The following is a 23,127-nucleotide window of genomic DNA, read 5'->3' on the forward strand; positions in this document are numbered from 1 at the left end:
GAAGTCCCCTCCCAAAAACACCCCAGAATTTAGCCCTTACAGAGAAGTGAGTCCTGCAGCATGAGCTATAGCACAGGTCTCAGGTAAGAGGTATGTCTGCCAGCATTAAACACTGCTGTCAGCATTACATGCCCAAAGAAGTAGTAATGCTCCTGCCTTGCTAAGGGGAGATGACTTTTGATGGTGTGAACTGGTTCATTTTGCTGCCCAGCCTGCAGCTACCTGTCTATAAGGTGACTATTCTTCCTCTCCCCAGCGTTGCAATAATTTATGGAGACTCGTGGAAAGTGTTTTAATTCATACATTTTAAGGCAGAGGAGGAATTACAATGTATTTCATAAAATGACAGTTTACAATAATTAGTAAATAGTAGAATGCTAGCAAGGAAAACTGCTGAATATGTAAAATTGTCATGTAGAAATGCTGTTTTGTAAAGCTAATGCAAATTACCAGACTAGTTCCCACAGACAGTACACAGGGATGATCTCTTTTGCAATTAAATTAGCAAACTCCTGTTTTCCATTACCTTCCACTGTAATCTAGATTCTATACTTTGAAGCTCTTTGCATTTGTTCAGCTGCTTACGATCACACATCCACCTCCTGACATGCAAAAAAAAAAATAATAAAAAATCTGGAACTCTCAAAAGTCAAAGATTTCTTTTTTAAAAATAAACATTAAAATCAAGCTATTTATGGCTCCCATGACAGCCAGAACACAAATCCAGTCTTAACCACAGATTAAGATTTTGGGATAGGTCACAGTAGGCATTTCACTCAAATTTAAAATGTGCTTTTACAAACTTTCAATCCCGTCTATCAACAAGCAGCTGCTTTAAGACAAATAGTTTAGAAAGGCATGCGGACCTTTAGCAGTTTCTCACCCTCACTCAAAATCAGCAGTAGGCACTACAGACAGAATAAAAGTTCCCGTGGTGTACAGTCATTTTGTCATAGGGTTAAACACAGAGCAATAAAGGACTATGCCTGTCTGGGGACACAAATGGAGATTTATGGTCTCAAATCAAGGCATCTCTTACACAATGAATAAAGTGGCCCTGATTTTTCTCCTAGATAAATAAGGGGTTACACTGGCATCATTACCTTTAGTAAATTTATTGTAGATTTATTCCTAATTGAATGGCAAATAGACCCAATATTTCTTACATATATACAAGATTATTCAAGGTTATGCCATTTTCCTTTTTACTTTCCAAGAACTGTTTTACTCCATTCTCCTTATTTCACTTTGATCTCAGCACTGTGCCTGGCTAGGCGTTAAAAATCAAAGTCAGGTGTGCTAGAAGGAAGTGAATTAGATTCAGATTCCATTGTAAAGTTATGAATATGAGTAGATTTATTCTACTCATATTCAAAACATACCACTGCTGATTCTACCACCAAGAAATACATACTACTTGGCAACAAGAAAATTACCAATGTGACCAAATTGGCACCGCTTGCTCTGGCTACATCTGGTAACAATAATATGAAGGGAGAAGTATGAAGATAACAATTCTCATTTATTGTTACCATTAAACTTATCTATATTCCTTCTCCTAAGTCTTTGAACTTCATGGCTTTCATAAAGCCAATAAGAGCTCCACTCAAAGGTGAGCCTCTTCCAAAAGTGATAAAATATCCAGTTTACTAAGGTATTAGAGTCTAGTCACAGACTGCTCAGCCAGCCAGCAATGGAACACCACCAGAAAACATGACTGCCAACATCAAGGAGCTCTAGCAATGCATAAATTAAGGTGTTTGATTCTATGCCAACAAAAGAGTTGAAATTTAATATACTACAAAATTGGTAAAAAACCAACTGCTAATACATAAGTCTACTTTTTATATTTATTAGGAAGTGTCTCTTTTTATTACCAGATATAACATACTTGGCTATACATTAGGTCAAGCTGCAGTTCAGCTGTAAGTGCCTATTCTAGCAAGACCAACAGGGGCAGTGGGATCTACTTTCTTATTTCAGGATGGTTTATTACATTAACAAGTTATTCAGTCACCACATTGCTAAATCCTTCACGCATCAGAGTATGAAAGAAACTTCAATTGTTCAGTAAAAATAGGCTCAAAAGAATACATTTCTGAGTCAATCAAAATTTAAAATTGTCTTCTCATGGATTTTACTGCACATAATTAACAAGCCAATGAACTTATTTTCCTAGGAAGCATTTCCTAAAATAATTATTCACAATTTTCTAATAATTTTTAGCTAAAATATGCTAAAAAGGAGTAAGGATTATTAATAAAAACCTGATAGCAACATATTTGAAACAGCATATTAGAACCATGATACAGAATCATACAGACTATTTATTTCGATTCAAAATGTATCATTACACTTTGCTTACAGGCAATGTTAATAAACTTCGAACAGAGACTTAGCTTTAATACACAAAATTCCATCTCCCCAAACTAGTAGCATCAACAGTTGCTCCCTCTATGCTGTAACACCTCCAAATATAGTAGCCTGACAGGGTGCACAGTTTCCAGCTTCATAAAGGATTATGTTAAAGGTGGCAACTTATGTATTCCAAAGAAAAAAGATGCAAGTTAAACATCTCTACTAATATTGGTGTAATCAGCTCTGTTGTATAACAAAATATGCTGTGCAGAATAATGCAACTGTTGCTTTAGTTAAAGTATTACTTGGCAACAAATTCCCAGCTTGCCACTTTACATATTCTGAAGCTACAGCTATGCTTTTAACATATATTTATTCTACTGCAAAATATGTCTAAAATGGTAATTTAATCCAGTGGGCCTAAATTTTGGAGCCTTGCACAGAGTACTTTTTTTTTACTCAGCTACAACACACAGAGAGAAATGGCTGCCGATTCAGAGAGGCAGCTGCAGCATATTCCTGTGAATCCCCCTTTTCAATGTCCATAAGAACCCACCCAACCTCCTTCCTCCCTACCACAAATCAGTCACCTGGAGAGTGGAGCTGTATAGAGCTTTCAAGGAGAAGATTAGCATGTAAATCAGACACAGGAGCCTTTTGGGTTTGTGCAAATTTAGTTCCATGGGCTACTTTTTAAAGAATCTGGTTTTGTAGCATTTAAATGAGTTGCTGAGGATTCAGTGATAAACAGCTGGCAGGTGTAAAACCAACTGATCTTTGGTGTTGAGACAGTGAGGAAATCATCAGGTTGCCACTCAGAGGTGCAGCTCCAAGAGCATTAAATCACATGAATAAACACTCATGGCAACAGATTACCTCCTCTCTAATGTAAAATGATTCTCCGTTACATTCAGAACATCTTCCTTGTCATTTTTAATTCCAATCAGCAGACATCTATTAAAATTCTTGGAAGACTATTTCACAGGAAAATACATTTCTTAAGCAATTCTGATTCTCCTTCATTCATTTTTGGATATATAGTCATCCACTTCCTTAAATAATTCCTTTGAATTCTTCTACACCTCCCAAATATGACAACTTCTACTTTATTTTTGCCTAGTCACACTATACACAATTTAGCTCTTTCACACTTCAAAAGAAATTTCCTCCAGCTCCATTGAAAAGAAAACATTACTGTTCACACAGTTTAAAATTCCCAGCATGCGAGTTAGCTGCTTTCTCAGCATGAATATAACTTAGGAACTTAAAGATAACTTTGTTAATTATTATTGACATTTCAGCCCTGAATAGCAGCTTCCTTCCTCCCCAAGAACCTTGGTGTCACACTAGCAGCATGAAACCCTTACGGAAGTATCTCATTAAACTCAGTCCCACTTTGCAAATGGCATACTGGTTTTAAGAGTACTTCTGTATATTACGTACAACTTGAGTCTTGAACTATTCAATTCCCTTCATCTGAGTTACATGTGAAGAACCCCCTCAAAAGTAGCTGCCATATTTTGATCTAGAGTAACTCACAATATGTACACTTCAGGATTTATCTTTAAAATTCTAAATACTGAGATCTGCACATATACATTTACTACTTTCCAAAAAAGGGATATTTTTAAATCTCTTATTAATACATTGCATTACATATATTAGCACTTACAACTGATTGCCTCCTTTCTGTATATATAATTACATTTAGAAAGTTAATACTGTGTTAGTTAATAATGTATATAGTCATAGTATCATACTACTGCACAAAACTACACAAAACAAAATTAAAACTACACAAATATAATACAGCCTTTCTTCAAATCACTTATTCCATATTTCAGCCTATTCCTTCAAATAACTAGTACTTTTTTTCACTTTCACTATCAACCTCTTACCCCAAATGAATAAAATGATATATCTTTTCTTTTTTCCTAAATGGCATACAAAGGCAGCCAAATTATTATTTTTAAATTTTAGGATTTCAAAAGACAAATTTAGGACTTTCAAGCCTGCAAGCAAATAGGTTTGTTACCTCTTCAGTGATGGATGTTACTGGTATATGAACCAAACTAGTTTGACCAAGAGCAGCCACCATTTCTTGAAAAACTGCACACACATTGCTTCTTGTCATGCTTTCTGAGAAGTGAAGACTATACTAAAGAATAGATCCTTCCTGCTCACAATGGGGAATAACTACTATAACCTAAGACACATCTGCAACTTCAGCTATTTATACTGAAACCTCGTGACCCTTCTGAATCCTCCTAAACACCTGGTACCAAAAAATCTCCAGCCATTTAATGAATTTGTCAGCTGCCACTGATAAAGAGACCCACTTAGACATGATTATTATGAGCAGATATGCAAACAACTTTAACACCAAGACCAGGTGCAGTCAGTATTTCTTCACTTACTTGAGGCTTCGTTATTTACAATATACCTGATATTCAAAAGTTCCCCTGTTTACAGAACTGGCATTAGATAAAACAGGGTCTAGAATCTCATTAAACTTCTTTAGAGGAGTTCAGTGATTTTCTTCTATAAAGACTAGTGCTTGCTTTCAAATAGGTCTGTAAGCAGAAGTGTGTGATCCAACTATTCTGCTTTTGAAATGTAGAACTGAAAAAAACAGCAGTTACAAGCAGATCATCAGAAGTGAAGGCGAAAAACAAAATGCTGGCCTTCCAACTTCAGTGGGCAGCAAAATCCTTGGAAAAAACAGCAGATTTTATAACAGACTAGAAAACATAATCATCATCTATTTCAAGGTGCAAGGACGAATCTAAACCCATAGATATGGTTTTAGGCTGGATGATCATTCAGGTTGGCTTCATAAAGTAAAGGTCCATTGAGACATATTTCCAGTCACCTTTTATAACCTGAAAAAAACACTTACAAGTGCAGTGTGGTACAAAAAAAATGGGAAATTAAAGGAGATAAAGGAAAGTGAAAATGGCCACTCTCTCTTACTTTAATGGAACTGTTCTCATTGTACAGGCCAAGAGCATCCAAACAGTTACATTGGTTAGGCTTACATTTTTTTCTATATTTATTCAGACAGCCTTGATGTGTACCACATGCAAAGTCTGAGGGTCCTGAGGCTGCATTTTACTGTGCAGAATCATTAAGAAGCAGGGTTTTTGACATTGTATTGGGATCAATAACACCACCACCCTGGATGAACAATTGGCTATATTTAGTTCAATTTCACTTTCAGACTGCCTTATCTGAATAACATAACATGAGATGGCAAAGCTGCAAGCATAAGCAGCCAAAGTACAGTTTTCTAATACTCAGTACACTAAATGCTGTATCCTTAAAGTGAGCATATATACTATTTGAAGAAACATTCCTAGTGTAATACATATCTCAATCGTCACCACAGCATCTTCGAAACAAGAAAACTCATTTTGTATCAGAATGACTCCCTAACTTTTGTTAACAACACTGGTTGTCTGTTGTCAGAACACTGGTCTGTTTTACAGAACAACTAATTCAGAATTCATTGTCTCACTCCAGAAATAATAGAATTCTGATTTGGTAATTCCAAAATCCCAGTTGATGTGACAGTCTATTAGGAGTGTTTTGATAGAATTTGTCGAAGTTAATATTAATGTCTTTCATCATGTCATCATGATCCCTTTAGAGGACCACAAAAACATGCTCTCAACTGACTAAAACATGGGAAAAAAAACAAATGCATCTTCTATCAGCAATGTGCCTGCACTTTCTACTTGTTAAGATAAAATTAAAGAAATCAGTCTCTTAGGTCTTCCTGGACCTTTTTGAATTCAGAAGTTTCAATTTCAGTGGTGTTCTCAGCTAAAATTCCAGCATCAAGCAATAATACTGATGCAAATTTCTAAGCATAAGGGAAGGACTCATTTGTTTATGCTGGTATACCCCTAATTTGACCATATGTAAATTTTCCCTGTTTAGAAGACAGCCAAGAGAAAAGGATGCAATTAATTATACAACACATTTTAATTTAAATGAACTGGACAACATCACCTTGAGAGCACAGTCCAGCCACTTCAAGTACAGATTCCTATTATTACATGAGAGCTAAGACTTTATGACATTTCCTACAAATGCTAATTAGCTGGTAGGTTAGGGCCCTCAGTCATGTAGCACTTCATCAATCACAAAGCTTAAACTATTAAAGATGGAAACTGTAACATTTTACATGAAAAGTTATGTTGCAAGTCAAAGTAGAATATTATATTAGCCCCCTTTACATGGTGTTCTTTTATAATAGTCCTCACAAAAGAATTTCCCCAAGCTGTTGTCCTAATATGATCCAGGTCTACATCCTCTAAGCTGTTCCTGTCTCAACAGCTACTGTTTTCAACACTGAAACTCATACTTCTAAGTGTACATTTTTTTAAAAAATATCTACAGACTCCTAGAAGACAAAACACACCAGGTATAGCCACTGCGTCAAAGGGAAAATTTGGGAGCAAAAAAGGACATGAAAGAATCAACATTCAGTTCTGCACTTCTGCCCTTCAGCCTACAACTTGGCCATAATCATAGAATTTGCACATTCTGGTAAGAAATAAAGATTTCTGAGGTCTGCCCCTCTGCATGTTAAACTGACAGATATGAGGTGTAAGACTAGCTTTGCCAGGTTAAACAAAGCTATTAAAACAGCATACCCAACTTTACTGGCACTAAAATGGAACACTGGTGCCAAAGATTCTAAAAGAAATATTAAGTAATATTGCACCTCTGACATTGACATAAGTTTATTATTACTCCATGCCAATCTCCCTTGATCCAAATCTTCTAAATACATGAGGTTCCAGTACTGGGCCTCTCCTAAGCCTACCAGTTATACTGAATAATGTATTTGGTTTTCAATTTGGTCAAAAATTACATGAAAACCACTGCTTGGAAGCTCAATGCATCATTAGCTCATTATCTAGCCCATTATTTTTTCCTGCAACATGTTGCCTTATGTGTGTTTTATGCCATCCTGTGCAATTCACCACAGCTGTTTTATTGCCAGTGTTCTTGTTTCTTCCATACCTTTGGTAAGGAGACCTCAACAGAACCTGTCCTGTCTTTCAATCATAACAGCTATCCAGAAAGGAGAAGAAATAATTCCAACTTTGAAAAAGAGCTTTTCTGATTTCGGTTTGGTCTGCTTTGTATTTTTTAACATGGCAGATAACAGTAACAGACTCAAGAGAAATACTACAGAATTAGAAATTACATATTTCCAAGTTACATTTTCCTTCCTATTCAGTTTCAGGATGTTACTGACAGAAATATTTTTAAGCACTATGTACAAATTCTTCCTTCTTCAATGACTTGAATGCAACCATTAAAACAAATATTATTTTAGTCTGATTGAAGCACTTCAGGCTGCGTGGAGAGAGATGTAGCCATCTATCTTTCATCAATGAATGAAGGCACTAAAATAACTGGTTATTCAGAAGTAAATAAAAATGCGTGGGTATAAAATTTGGCCCTGCACAGAAATAATAAAATGGAGACAAGCATTATAATAATACAGTAAGAAGAATCTAATGCCTAGAGAGATCTTGGGAAGAAGAATTCCTTCACTTTCATGAGAGAAAGATGGCAACCTGGGCAGTGTCCGAAAGAAACTATATGTAGGCAGGACAGTCCACTGGAGGACTCAATAATTGTTTAATTGCAATCCATTCTTCTCTAAGGAAACCCAGTATTTATGAAGCATATTTACCAGAAGGAAAAAAAAATAATAAAAAAATATCCACTTCTAGCTCTGATTATGCAAGCAGTAGTTATCAGGATTTATCTGTCACATCGTATAAAGTTCACAAACATAATGTGTTTATAATTTAGGGCAGAGCGGTAGTGAAGCTGGAGCACAATCATTTTCATTAAGAAGCAGGTGCAAAAGAGGCAAGAGCATCTGCAGTCTGTAATAAAATAGCCGTGATGTATTAAAACCATAAATGGCATATTTGCAAATGGCATGTTGCATATTTCTGAGCACATCTCCATGACAGACAGTGCTGATAACTCTGTGACAAGTTATACTAATCTCATAATCTTGATTCCTGAATCCACATTCCTCCTACCGATCCATTTCCTGAAGATCTAAATATAGCAACTGTAAATTGTTGGTTTGGGGAAGGAAGGGAGGGAGGAGAGCAGTCTGGAATACTAACCATAAGAAAAGATACATTTTTTTTCTTCAAAATTCTCAAGTGATGTTGAAAAGCAATTAGCATTCAGCACAGGATAAAAGGCTTGCAGTTTGCTATCTTTACATTGCTAACAGGGCAAGTATTCAAAAATAAGATTAAACTGGATTCCAGTTTTGATAGGACTGACTTCTGGGTCTGCAAAAGCTAATCTTCTCAGTTTCTGGAAAATAAGGACTTGGCTTTTTAAAGACTGTATTTAACCAATTGCAGACAGAGGCACAGCTAGACCATGTGAACCCGATATGAATCCTAGAGGGAAACCAGAGTAACATGAACAACCTGCATAATAATAGAGAATAAGGAGCAGACATTCTTTCAGTGGCTGCAAAATGAGGGAAAAGAAATAGTAAAATATATTTGATGCCAGGAACTTTTTCTTACTTATCTGAGTACTAGCAAGTGCATCTATAGATATACAACAGTGATAGACGCCACACAGACAGAACATCCCTTGCTAGCATAAATATTTTTGAGTGTGAGAAAAAAAGATATGGCAAATAAACACTACTACTGTATGCAGAACCCTTGCAGAGCTGCCTTTCCAGGAAATTCCCTTCCCACCCCCTACAATGGAAACTATAATTATTAAATCCAACTTTCCAAAGAGAAAGAAATTGACTAAATTATTGAAAAAAATAGAAATCAGACTCAAGGGGGTCTGGAGAGACCCTCCCTTCTTAATGTCTTTAGCTCACAGGAAAAGTAGAAAATCAACGTAATTTAGGTTCCTTCTCCACTTCCCTCCTCCCTTTCCTCCCCCAAAAAAATCTTTAAAGAAGAATGCAGAATCCTAATCTTTTAGCAGTTGCACACATTTTATTTACATTATTTGGAAAGAATAGCAATCATTGTCAGTTAGGATATGGCAATCCCTCATGTCGAGGAATAAGTTTTGTCATAATTTTTTGGGCTTACATTGAACTCCAATAATTTTGTGGTAACTGCAGCATGATATATTTTTGTGACGTGATATGATGAAGACATAATACCACGGAAATACACATTTTATATTAGAGAACTACTTGATTATTACAGACTTAATCATTGTATTTTTTTTTAATGTATTAAAAGTCATGTGCCATAAGAAATAAGTCTATTCCCTTTAAATGTTCTTCAAAAGTTTTACAACATATCCTTTCATCAATGATCTTACCTTTTTTTGAAGGACATTAATTTTTCTTTCTTTTACTTCCAACATGTCTTTCATATCCCGAATCTCTCCGGCCAGGGTTCCCTTCTCTTCTGTGAGGTCTTGAAGTTGTTTTGTTTTTTTATTCAGAAAGGTTTCTTTTTCTTCTAAACGTAACCGCAAGGCATCCACCTACAGTAAGTAAATCAAATGTATTTAGGTTTGAGTAAAGATTATTAGCATATTTTATTTACTTTTTTTCCAATTTCCTTTTTTTGTCACTTCAGGAAAGTTTTATTTCTTTTCTATGTATATTTGACAACTTTATCTCTAAGAGATTCTTTTACATGTTAAAATGTAATTAAGAAATGAAAGCACTTTTAGCACCAAAGCAGGAATAGAAAGAGTAAAGTACTCAAAACATGAAGTAGCATTAAAACAGCCCTAGCTGGACATATGCATAAAGGATTCAAAAAAACATCATCTTGACTTATTAAATATATGACTCACTGACAATAGTGTTCTGTATCCTGTACTTAATTTCTCCACAAAGTTGGCAATTGGATACTAAAGTTACTGCACAGGTTTGGGCACAGATTAGTAATCTAGAAACAGAATTATTCAACCAATACATGGCAACTAGGGAAACCATAAGGTTATTCACTTTCCTACAGTGTATAGTGCAGAGGTCTTTTAACAAATGGGCCTTACTGTAATTTTCTGTATTTAAGCACAAATCCCTGGCAACTAGAAGAAGGGATATGCCAAGGATTTTCCTAAGGAGAGATGTCTTAATAAAGAATGTCACCAAATTTTTCTACATAACTTTTTTTTTTTTTTTCCTCTAGAAACCCCAAAAAGAAAGAAAAAAAAAAAAAAAAAAGCATTCTAAGAGCCCAGAAGGTGTTGGTAACCTTGGTTTTCTCATTTTTTGCTGTATAAATGCTCAAGAATACAATTTTATTACTTTCTTAATGCAGTTCAAACAGTTCTCAAATTACAGTCAGGCAAATACTGGCTTATGGTCTGGAAAAAATCTGTAGATCACTTGATACTGGTTACTATTTGTATACAGTTATTTCAATAAGTAGCTCTACTACTAATTGAAATTAAAAGCATGGTTACTCATAAAAGCATTTGGAAATAAGGAGGAAAAATAGCTGTTTGTCCTTCATTACAATGAGGGGGAGGGGACACAGCAGCCACCTTCAAGGACAGCAGCATATATATTATCATCAAAAGAGAGAAAAACATTTGGTGAAACAAAGAGCGAAGTGCCAAGTAAAAGGAAAACCTAAACGTACCTGATTTAAGGGTACCTGGTGGAGGAAATGGAGGGAAAAGGAAGGATCTGGCTCTTTGGGGAGTATAATAAGAAACAGGAAAGAATGCACGATGGAAATAGAGACATGGCCACAGCAGTAACCATATGCCCATGGATCCAAGTGGAAACACACAAAAATTGTCAAAAATGAGGAATAAATAAAGACCTCAACAGGAAAGCAACTTTTTCTAAGGAGATTTTATAATCCTACTTCACAGCTTCAAATTCCTAGTACCTTTTTTGGTAATACCTTTCTACTTAAGCACTGCCTACAGTAGTTACCCCACAAGGTAAGGTAAGATTCCAAATGGAAAAGGTGATACTCCACATGGAGAAGAGGAGAGGAAACAGTCACTGTCAAGATACTGACTGATACAATCTTTGAGAACGTCTAATATTCTAGTCAGACTGTTGGCTCTCAAGAACTTTCAAAAAGGTATTAAAAATAATAGGTGTTGTCACAACTTCCTTTAATTAAACTGAAATAATAGAATGGATTAAAACAAATAAGTGATCTGATGTTGGAGGTGACAACACAAGGTGAAAGAGCAAGTGCTTTTTTCCAGGAGAGCTGGAAAAAGACATTTTGCAAGTTTTAATGGTGAAGCTTTTATGTAGTAGGAAAGAAAAAGACAGTTACGAATCAATACTATAATCATTCAAGAATATAAAGATACTGCCTGTGGACTGTAGGAAATTCAAAATAGGATGCATGTAATCTTTGCTGACCTTGATAATATGCAAAATGAAAAATTATTCATTTCACTAAAACAGAAAAAACAAGTAACATTATTCCTACATGAACGTTTAGAAAAGTGTATGGAAAAGTGGGCTAAGTTGAACAGACAAAGAAGATTTGTAAGGGAGAAAAAAAAATTAATTAAGCTGAATTGGAATGTATGTCTCTAGATTTAAATATTTATCAGTTTATTTGTCTAACCTTAAATACACTGGAAGAGCTGGGGGGTGAAACTCAATTCACTAATGCCAAAGAAAGAATCCATCATGTGAATTCTACTCCTAATACCTTGGTAATTAAAGGTATTTTTGTAATAAAATAGTAGACAACTCAATTCATTAAAGCAACAGAATATGTCTGGGCTTAACCATCAGTACTGTCAGAATTGCACCTTACATGCACCAGTCCCTTCACTGAACACTTTCAATAAATCATACCTTTTTCCATGTTCTGGCTCAGAAATTCAGTTACAAATTAATCACTGAGCAGCTCACAGGCAACACAGCATAGAATACTGGGTGGGAATATTTTGGGGTAAAAAACAGATTTAATTATATATAAAGTTTATAAAGACCAAAAGAGATGTGTTTGGTTGTGCTTGGTTTTTTTTCTAATGTGAGCCTCAAAGGCTAATTTTTAAATAAAATAACACCAGAAAATATAGTATACCCATGAAATTTTAAACATCGTAAAGAGATCAACAAAACCAACATGCTGTTAAGCAGTATGGATTCAATTCTGCATTCCTTGTACAGTCTCAAACTCCCACATTCAAGCCTGGTGTACAGAAATAAAGGAGTTTATTCTTAGTGAAATATTTCCGTTTTCCAGAAGGCTGGTTAACACATCGAAACTTAAATTCCAAGAGAGGAGAAACTAAAAATACTGCTGTAGACCTCCTTCTGCATTTGCCCTTCCGCTCCACCCAGAGAAAGCAAGAAACCATGCAGCACAGAAAGCACACCGAGGTGGCAGCGTGGGCATGGAGATCCTTTGCAAGGCTTGCAAGCCATTAGAATGACATTAAAGTACCATGCAAAGTAGAGAACCAAGACAAAGCGAGTGCAATCATTTGTTATTACAAAGACAGGTTTCCTTGAATAGAGGCCATTTTTCTGATACTGTTTTCTTCTGCAGCTCTGAAACTATGAGGTGTTCACATTAAGTGGACCCACAAAGGCTTGTTTTGGCTGCAAGGTACACCACTGAGAAGACAAGCTTTGGACTGAAAATATATGATGTGGCAATCTAGAGTAATTCTCCATCCACAAGAGGGCTGCAGGAAGTCAGGGAAGTAAGAAATTTTAGATTCACTGATCCAAAGTTCAAGCACAAATGTCAGAATATAAAGAACTAGGGTTTAAATTTTACATTACCCACAAATTCATAAAGTTTATTCATAATAAAAGGCTAAATAAAAGTAATTGAAAGGGCATAAATGCTAGTTTAGCATTTTTAAATTATGCAGTTGGAATAGTTAGAAAGGGTCATAAGTATTAAGCACTTCTTTCCTGGTTAATTAGACTATTAATGAAGTAGAAAACAATCAGCAAATCAAATTTATTTTTATTTATATTCTGAGTTCTGTAATGCTAAATTTATTTGAAGCAAAAGGTTTTGCAATGCCATTTTAAAACTTGGTTTGGGACCAATTTAGATGATCTATTGGATCTTGAAATGCATGTTCTTCCTGCTCTTAAAATGGCTCATTGCTTTTCTATATACTGAAAAAAAGATTTATACTCTCCTGGATCTATTTTATATTTAATACTTTTTTGCAATATTGCAGTAATAGAATCTTGCCGTTTGTAAGCAGTGTGCAGTATGAGATACAAAGATTATTTTTTAAGTTAGAGAACAAGAAATAGTACTAGTAGCAAATGTAATAAACACAAAAGACCTCATGTGAAATTCATTACCACATCTTCTTTAAACTTAATCACTTATTTGCTTAATGTCTGAAAGCAACCCCATAAGTCAAATCACAGAAATCTCTGTTGGACCTTTAGGCTGCAGCTGAGAAGCTCGTTGTAACACCACAGCAGAAGCTCCAGAAGGGCTTCTCTTCAGTCCAGGACTACGAGTCACATTTTCCAAGTGCCACCAGGCAGAAGCTTAATGCTTGAACTCAAAGGGAGATGAAGGTGATTAGACCCACAGGTAAACAAAGCACTGATACCATTCCCTACTGACTGGGATAACACAACAGCTTACACATGTGCTGATACAGTTCTGTTCGGCTTGGCTGGACCAGGCAGTTTCTGAGTCAATAGTCTTTTCTTCTCTACTCACCCAGTCACCACCCTAAGGGCTGAGCAGACAATTCTCCCTCTTCTTCACAGATTTCTTCCCACACCCTCTGTCATCACAGCTCACTAGGTTCAACATGGGAATAGGAATTTTAGGCATTAAAACTTAGGAGCCCAAGATGGAGAGCTGAGAGGAGGAGTACACTGCTCTGAAGTCCAAGTCTAAGAGTGACAACCTGTGTAGGAAAGGAGAGCAGAGTCCTGTCCACTCCAGGTTTTTCAGACCTCAGTCCTGCTCTCACACAGCCATTAGTTAAAGAGCACCACATGACTGAACATTTCTGCATTTCCTTTCATGACCGGCCAGCTCACAGCACAACTAATAGGATATTGCTACTGCCTAAACAAATTCAACCTGGAGGAACAAGAGAAGGTGCACAATGGTGGGTTTTTTCACACCATAAAGAAACACAGAACTCTGCAGCAAAGCTGCAGTCTCATCTTTCTTTTCACTGGTTAACATTCAGGCGAGCCACACATAAACCTTTAAGTTAGCACAAGGGTTATGACCTTCACTGTGCCACAGAGTATCAGGCACCTAGTATTTCAGAGTTGCCTGGACTGGCTCTAAATGCAGAAACAGATTATTTCCTTGTTAATGCCATAAATAGATTACTCCACACATCTTCGTGTAAATAATCAACACCTTAGATCAATTCCTTCCACTCCATGGTACCTTTTTAGCACTTATAACACTCATTGCATTCTTCCATAAGAAGAAACACGTGGAGTTAAGATCTGGATATATTTAGATGTATGTGGTGTTAACTTCTGTCTAGAACAGTGTCTCCTACCCCTATACCTCACTCTCTGACATGTGAGTAATTCTGGATGCTTCAGAGCCATCACCTACAAGCCAGAACAAATCCGTCATACTTAGGAGACTGAAATGTTGTCTTTCTCATCCCCTTCCCAATGAACAGCAGGTCAGCAAATGCTCTACAGTCCTATCCAGAATTTGAGTTCAACATAATTAAAATGAAATTCCTTCTTAAAATATTTTCACCTTCCTGGTGAAACAGAAATCTTTCTCGAATATAATGAGAAGATGATAATGAGCTGGGTTACTGAAACAGCACGTGCCATGTTTCAATCTGGATCGCAGAAATTCCAACTAACCTTTTGTCAACCGTACTTTTATTCTTATTTCTGATTGTCATAAACCAATACCTTATATGATACTCCCTCTTTTTCTTCCTCTCTGTGCAGAAATACTTTAAACATTATATATTATAATTAAAGCCAAGTCCATGTGAGAGCTTAGGCTAAAACCTCTAAGATCAGAAAAAATATTCATAACATAGCATGGTTTTTGATCCGTGTCATCCTTTTCTCCTCGCAAGAACAGGAAACAGAATTATCTCTAGTCTTCCTTCACAGAAACTATTTTTGGGGGAGTTCAAATTAGATTGTGCCCTGACACATTTGTTAGGAAGGAAAAAAAATTTGCCAAATATGTCTTTATTTTCTTACATCTCCTCAACCAGAGGTCAGACGTCTTGAGACTCATACAGCTGAGCACTTTAATTCTAAAACACACACACACATTGAAGCCCAGGTATTTTCATAGAATAGGCATTTCATCCCTCAAATAACATCCACAGCAAGCAGCTGCTCTGAAATCAGTGCTCTACATGAGTTTTCAGAAAGGCAGAACTCTGAGCCAGTGCCAGTCTGGGAGTGAATAGGCAACTCATACTGTGTGTGGTCTTCAGTATACAGATTTATTTTCTGTTCACAGGAATGCAATGTGGAGGTTTACAAGAACATTGGTTATGTCAGTCATTTTCTCCTTCCCTAAATTCTTCTTTCTGCCTCCAGTAATCATGAGCCAAGACTTTTACATTTCTCATAATGTGAAATAAAACTACCTCAGCCTGAACTGCATGTGACCTTTTACTATATGGTATCTGTTTGGTGCTAAGCACATATGACATCATTTCATAAGTCAAATACGAACCTCCAGATGGTGTAAAACCAAAAAACTGTTAAATCAGCTCCTCTACAAGACAAGAAGCAAAATATACTACTTCATTTATAGCCAGGATAAATTTACCAATATTAGAAATTATGTCTTCCCTGAAAACAGCAATGCGAAATCACAGCTCCCAAAAATAATGAAACAATGAAGTATTCTAAACACAGCCAATACACAGTGAGAAATGCCTGCCATTTTGTTACTCCTCCTTTTATGCCTATGGCATTTTAAATATAATCTGAAAGGAAATTAAATATGGGTCATTTTACAGCATCAGATATATATGTTTATATTTGAAAGGATAAGGATTTCTAGTACACAAAACCCCTCTCTCTTTGGCTTTTCACTCAACACTACGTAATTTTAAGAGTCCTTGACTTATTTTTCCTAAGCTTTGGCAGTACATTTACTAGTAAAACTTGGCAACCTGAAGAACACCATAATTTTCCAGAAAAATAAAGCAAAACCAGATCTGATATCTAACACATAAAACATTTCAAAGACCTCCATCCAAGTAAATTGCTTTTTAATTTTGTCTAACTTCTTTTTCCTCAGCAACTACTTATTTCAACTATTTAATACAATAAGCTCTGTCACTTGCTCTGGAAATATACAACACACTGCAAAAACTTCAGAATTGGGCTATGCTTCAGAAAGAAAAGTTCATGTAAGTGGCAAAAAATTGCCATATTCAAAGTGGGACTTGATTAATCTTCATGTCATCACCCGCCACTCATGACCAGCTCCAGTAGTGACGTCTATTTCTTGAAGTTCCTTAGTGTTAACTGTTTAACTTATATACTATATTATATATATATAATTTATGAAAGTGTTTTTAGTGTTATGGAGCTCCATGAGGAAGTGAAGCATGAAGAAGCACTACTGTGTTTCACTGTTAAGAATTATTTATTTTACCAACATAAATACATATATTTAAAGCAAATGTTTGGCTGTATTTTTTTAAACTAGTCAAGCACTAAGTGTACTGTAGTACCTGGGGTAATAGAGGAGGCAAACTGTAACCCATTGTCAATCTCTCTTCTAATCCCATCTCTGTTCCAGCACACATTGCAGTCAATATTTGCCACTGTGTCCAAGAATTAGTCTTCCGCCCTTTTGTACCATTATCCCCTTCCTTCCTCTTGAAGCCACTACAGGCTCCACAGGACTGCTGACACTTTTCTGTGCTACTATTTGCTCACTTAGCATATTATGCAGCCATCTTTTGAGGAACCACTTTGGTTAATCTAAAACCAAACTTCTATGAAAGACCTTAGCGCCTGTATTTATACATTCATATTTTCTTTCATTCTTTTTTTCCACTAGTCCAAAATATGCAGCTCTTTAAAAGAGAACACTGATAATATTGACTGGTCAAACTACACTAGAAAAGGTTTTAGCCAGGACTGAAACATCCTTGTGGAACTTTGCGTGCCACAAGGAATTCTGATCATGTGTGGCTTTTGAATGCACCCAAAAGCCAAACAGTTCTTTTATTCAAATTCATACTTTGCCTACTCCTACCACTAAAATTAAGTAGTTTAAAGCAACTAGTCCAAAGTTCAGAATTTAATATTCACTTCAGTTCCAGCAAATTTTGGAAAGCACATGGGAATTGTAACTCATGTGCTAATACTTAAATTTTTTGTTAATACAACTTCCAACACTAACCTTACCTCATTGAACTTACCTCACTGGTTTTTATGCTCACTATAAAACGATAGCTGTCATAATATTTTGGAATTACTGCAAAAGGAAGACAGCCATTCCAGAGTCAATGTTATTTAGCAACATAATGATAGTTATAAATTCAAAATACTTAAAACCAATTTGCAAAACTATCAATCTTGGAAGCTTTTAACTTTTGAAATTTCTGCCTCCAATAACATTCAAATTTTATTATAGTGTATCAGATTAATAGAAAGTGAATTGAGGCCACAATGCTCTTTTTTTTTTAAAGTCAAGCCAATGTATTTAACTGCTTCATGAAATAAACATGTAGAATTCCACAACAGCATAAAAATCCTCAGTATATATCTGTTAGTTGTATACAGGATAAAAATAGAATTTTGACATGAAATGGTTTTCTCTGTTCAACTCTGTTCCATTAGTAGAAGTCTAGTAGAAGATAGCTAGAAGATAGTCTAGTAGAAGATATCTAGTAGAAGATAGCTGAAACAGCAGTGAAGGTGTGATTTTTTAAATCACATTTAGGTGTGTAACCTGCTCAGAACATTCAAGCAAAGGTGTATGTAAACCCCTCTCCAACTGAGCTAGAGAACTTGTGTTACGCTTGCAGGAGTGAGCAGTTCCCTTCACCTCTCTGTTTCACATGTTTTGAGAGAGACGTCTCTTGCAGAAGAATCTCATTATTCACCCTTTTCTGAGACTAGAACACCTGTTTATATCACCCACTTTATCAGACATTCCTAAATCAGTAGGTCCAACTGGAATCAGCTTGGCTACAAGCTTATCTTCTAAGATCTAAGGCCAGCTCATAAACAGAGTGACACAAAACAGTTTGGGCAATATTTTTCTTTTATTCATAAGAACACAGTGAACAGAGAAGAAGGTTAAAACAATAAACTAAACATACACTGTTCACTTTAAATAGAACAGTGTGTTCTTCAAGAACTATGTAATTTTGGCTTTTGTATCTCTTCTGCCCACATTTTTGCAGCGACAAAGTTATAGCCTTTTTTCTGCAAGCTGCTGCATTTCTCATGAGTGTGAGTAAGCTTCTAAATACTTTTACTCTCTGATTAAAAATCCACCTCTAAAATTTTGCAAATATAAAAGCTGAGAGTGAAATCCTCTCTGTTCCAACAAGCCAGTCTCTATGTTCTCCTATACTCAGTAAACACCAGCTGGCTTAACATCAACCTTGAGTACCAGCAAGTGTTACAGGTCTGCTTAGCTCCATCACTTGTCCTCAATCCAAAGCTTTGGTTCTCTAGGCTCTTCAAGATTCTCTAGGCCCTTCAAGATTCTCTAAGGCAGAAGGTATTTGAGAACTCACTCATTAGCTCTGGCTTTTGAGGCACATAAAACAAGGCAAATCCTTGCTTACTCCCCTTGCACATGAGGCAGAAGGTATTTGCCCACTATCAGAACTGAGTGCAGCGTTTTACTACATTACATGGACAAAAAAATTTAATTTTGTGGAATATTTGATGTGCCAGTAGTTAGGTTCTGAAAAGAAAAGTTGTCACTTAAGTTACAAGGTCCATTTTGGCTATTTTTGAAACTTGCCCATAAAGGAAGTTCTTCTCAAGGGAAAAAAAGCTTGATCAAGGTTCAGTTTTCCAACATCTGGCATATTCTCAACATTTATACATTTCAAACAGAGCTTGCAGTATGCTACCAGACTCTCCTACAATCAAGTTTTTTTAAAGAAATAAAAGGATTTTAAAATATAATTTTATAAAAATTGGGAAAAGGTGCTTTGCAGGAAGAGTCAACACTTCAACACACCCTTATTCAGAAGGTCTCTGTACTCTGTGCAATTACAGACATCAGCCACCCTCTCCAGAAAGGTCTGGTCAGTATATTAATCTTTTAGGGTTTTTTCCTAGCTTCATAGTACTTTTTACCCATATTTGGGGTGTATATTTTCTTGTAGTACAGAGATGTATCAAAATACCCTATTTACATGCTGGTTTTAAAATTAATTTCCTTCTTACTGCATGTAGCTGAGTGTGGTGATATACAGAAATTATTCAGTTGGTAACAGGGCTATACAGTACTTAAATAGGCATCTCAAACTCCACTAATGATGATGATTTTATTTAGCAGTGTGCTGTAGTCTTAGTTTACCAGCAATGGCTAATTGAAGATCAAACCATCTTTCCAGAGGAATGAAAATGTTTAATACATGCAAATCACATCAAATATACTTATTTAACTGGAAGAGGAGCAAGAGTTGAGATTCTTCCTTGGAAGTAAAACCTGGTATATGAACTGCAGAAGAAAATTTAAGTCCAAGATGCCAAAGCAAAAATTTCAGACTCAAAGGTCAGCAATGAAAACTCTTTCATAATAGATGAAAAAGATTTAAAACCTAACAATATAAATATATATTTGCAGTTACAACTGGTAAGGTTTTAAAAACTTTTGAATTGCACAATTGAAAACTCATTTTCAGCATTGCCTCAATGTAGTATCTGTACAAAACACTGCTTCTCATATGAGTGGTGGTGTTGACTAGTCTACACCAAAGATAAGCCAGAAGAACAACAGAATATCACCTAATAGCTCACTTAGGGAAAAGAGGTCTATGCTGAGAATAACAAAAGATGTAACAAAAGAATAGACATTGTTGTATGACCTGACATAAGAGGAAAAAGCTAGGACTGTAACAGCTAACAATCACTCAAATTTAAGGACTCTTACATAAAACTCATATATGTAGCCAACCTGCATATCACAATTACTTGATTTTTGCAAATTTACAGTTGTCTCAATTTTTCCAGCAGTGTCTTACACAGAAACAAGTAAACAAATACCTACTAATGGCAACAACATTTTTTTATTATTTTTTTTTTTTAATCTAATGCATGGAGCCTTCCAGAGTGCTAATGGCAGTAATTTTCTGGAGGTTTGTATCTGTTTAATCAATATTAGGAGACCATACATGAATAGCCATACCTATATTATGTCATTTAGTCTAGGGACCAGAGAATATCTTGGAAACTTTTCATTGACTACTACAGCCAAAGCCTTTGCTAGTACCTCGGACAAGTATCTTCACAAGCTTGGTTTGCAACTGGCTTTGAGAACAAGATTGAAAGCATTCTGTGGGTCATGTGATAATGACTTATTTTCTTAAAATCTCAGATCTGAAATAAATGTTGAAATGTTTAAAAAAAAAAAGTATTTGTAAAAAACCAACATCTACAAATTTAAAAACAGAAAAAAAAATAAATACACAATTTAGATCATATTTCAAATGTTACAATTTTTAGACTCAACAGGTGAGTCAAGATCTAAAATGAAAGGGCTGAGTAGTTTTCAGATGTATGGTAACTAACAGCTTTTCCATGATACTCTGAGCCATTCAAGAAACTGCTCTTTAAAACACCGTATCATACAAGTTCATTTAATTCTGTAAGTCATTATTCAGAGATGTCTTACAGATAGATGTCCCATCAGTTGAAAATGCAGCTTAGTAATACTGCTAGAGTTAAACTATTTTGCTAATAACAAGAATCTCAACCAAAAAGCAGACTGCACTCCGACTGAAACAGCCATGCAGCCACTTTGCCTATCTTAGACACTGCAAATGTATTTACTTCTTATGATGGAAGCAGACTCCCAAACTGCTTTCCAGAGATTGTGCTGGCTTGTGATAAGAATTCCAGACAGGGAGAGACTACTTAGACCATGAGAGGCTGCTTGATGTGCATGCAGCGTGTTGAGAAAAGACTAAAAGGACAGTTTCAGATTCCAAATTGTTAAGTCCTTTTTTACGTCAGCTTTGCAATAACATTTTTTAGGCATTTTAGGTAGAATTGGAGAATGTATTTTACTCTAAAAAAATTCAGTCATCACAGAAGTGAAAGATCTTCACCTCATTTTTAAGTGTTTGAAAGGTCTATGACAAAGAATAAGACAACAATACTGCAAATAAACGCATGAGGTTGAAACTAGGGACATAAAAGCAATAATTTTATTATTTGCATAGATACAGTGTTATAATAGGGGTTACACAGTAAAAATAAAAAGTTATGTCTGATTTAATTCCTGCATAAGTTCCAGTCGCAGGCTTCCTAACATACTAACAGAGACAAGCTTGCCAAATATTTTTACTGAATCCAGTCTGCCAGATCATCCAGCAACAAGTTAGAGACATGTCAAGATCTGATCTTGCATTTATTTATTATTCAGCTGCAAGCTATAGGTTTACTAGTTTACCACAATCATGTTCCATCTGGGAGAGACTCCGTTTCTCAGGACAGAATAGCATCTGCTTGAGAAAGCTAAAAAAAAACTGGTGTGTGCTGTTTTTGCAAAAGTCTTGACAAGCTATGTAAAGTCAGATATGAAAACAAACTGTATCACAGAAGTTAGTCTCCCACTATTAAATATGTAAGGGAAACCTTCAGAAAAAGAAACACAAATCAAATGACTCAAAAACTACTTTCAAAGAAAGAGCCCTGCAACTTACAAGAACCAATAGGGACAGCCAAGATATGGGGACTAAAGACTCTTCAACTGCTCACCAATTCAGTGAGAATATAACCCAACTCTGATTCTTCACAGTGCAAGAAAGTCTAGTACTCATAAATCTCTTGTCATTTCCAGGATGCCAGCATATTCTTTCCTTCTCCAAAATGTGCAAGACAATACCAGATAAAATACACACTTTATTACGTTTCAAAAACAGAAACTTCATTAACTACTCATCCACTTTTGATCCTGCACTGCAGTAAAACCTACATGGAAAAATCATTAAACCACAATCACCTACACTGGAACAGGTTGAAAGAAATCTTTCCCTCTTCCCCCTTTCCCAGCTCTCTTCAAGGAATCTTCAACCTATAAAGATCCTAACCAGAAAAAAAAAAAAAAAAAAAAAAAAAAAGGGGCAGGGCTAAAAAAGTGGCTGGTATAGATCTAATACAACCAGAGTGTCACAGAACAACAAATCCCAGACTAGTAAAACAGAGGCATCCCAGATTTTGTATATACTTGATTTAATTTACTATAAGGAAATACATGTTGATGAAATATAATTACTACTATAGATCATAATGAAGACACCAAAACAATTAATGGGGCAGTGGAGGAACTACTTATCCATAAGGAAAACAATTTTGCACAAAGCAGACAATTTGTTCATTCTTCTAGGAGGTCCTGAAAAACAGCTTCAAATTAAATGCCTAGGAATAAAATTCAGAACTCTGTTGGATATTAAAATGGCCATTGAAGACAGTTCACAGCACAAAGCTACAAATGAACACCTACAAACTTCTCAGCTAGTTCTGTGTGATAAAATGGTGGTCTCCAAGAGAGACCAAGGCCAAATAGCCTGGGAAAAGTTTCCTGTATTTTAATGATTGAATCAAAACTTCAGCTGAGACAA

The 23,127-nt window shown here is 35.7% G+C and overlaps 1 protein-coding gene across 1 annotated transcript in view; it reads right to left on the bottom strand.

The window, feature by feature from the left end:
• ERC2 (ELKS/RAB6-interacting/CAST family member 2) overlaps nucleotides 1-23,127 on the bottom strand; it is a 306,680-nt gene that overhangs the window by 175,102 nt on the left and 108,451 nt on the right. Inside the window, exon 6 of the mRNA XM_009993503.1 lies at nucleotides 9,718-9,885. Coding sequence (XP_009991805.1) covers nucleotides 9,718-9,885 — 168 coding nt within the window. The remainder of the gene's footprint in view (nucleotides 1-9,717; nucleotides 9,886-23,127) is intronic.

This window comes from Chaetura pelagica, unplaced genomic scaffold (genome assembly GCF_000747805.2).
Source record: "Chaetura pelagica isolate M959 unplaced genomic scaffold, ChaPel_1.0 scaffold630, whole genome shotgun sequence".
Taxonomy (NCBI): Eukaryota; Metazoa; Chordata; class Aves; order Apodiformes; family Apodidae; genus Chaetura; species Chaetura pelagica.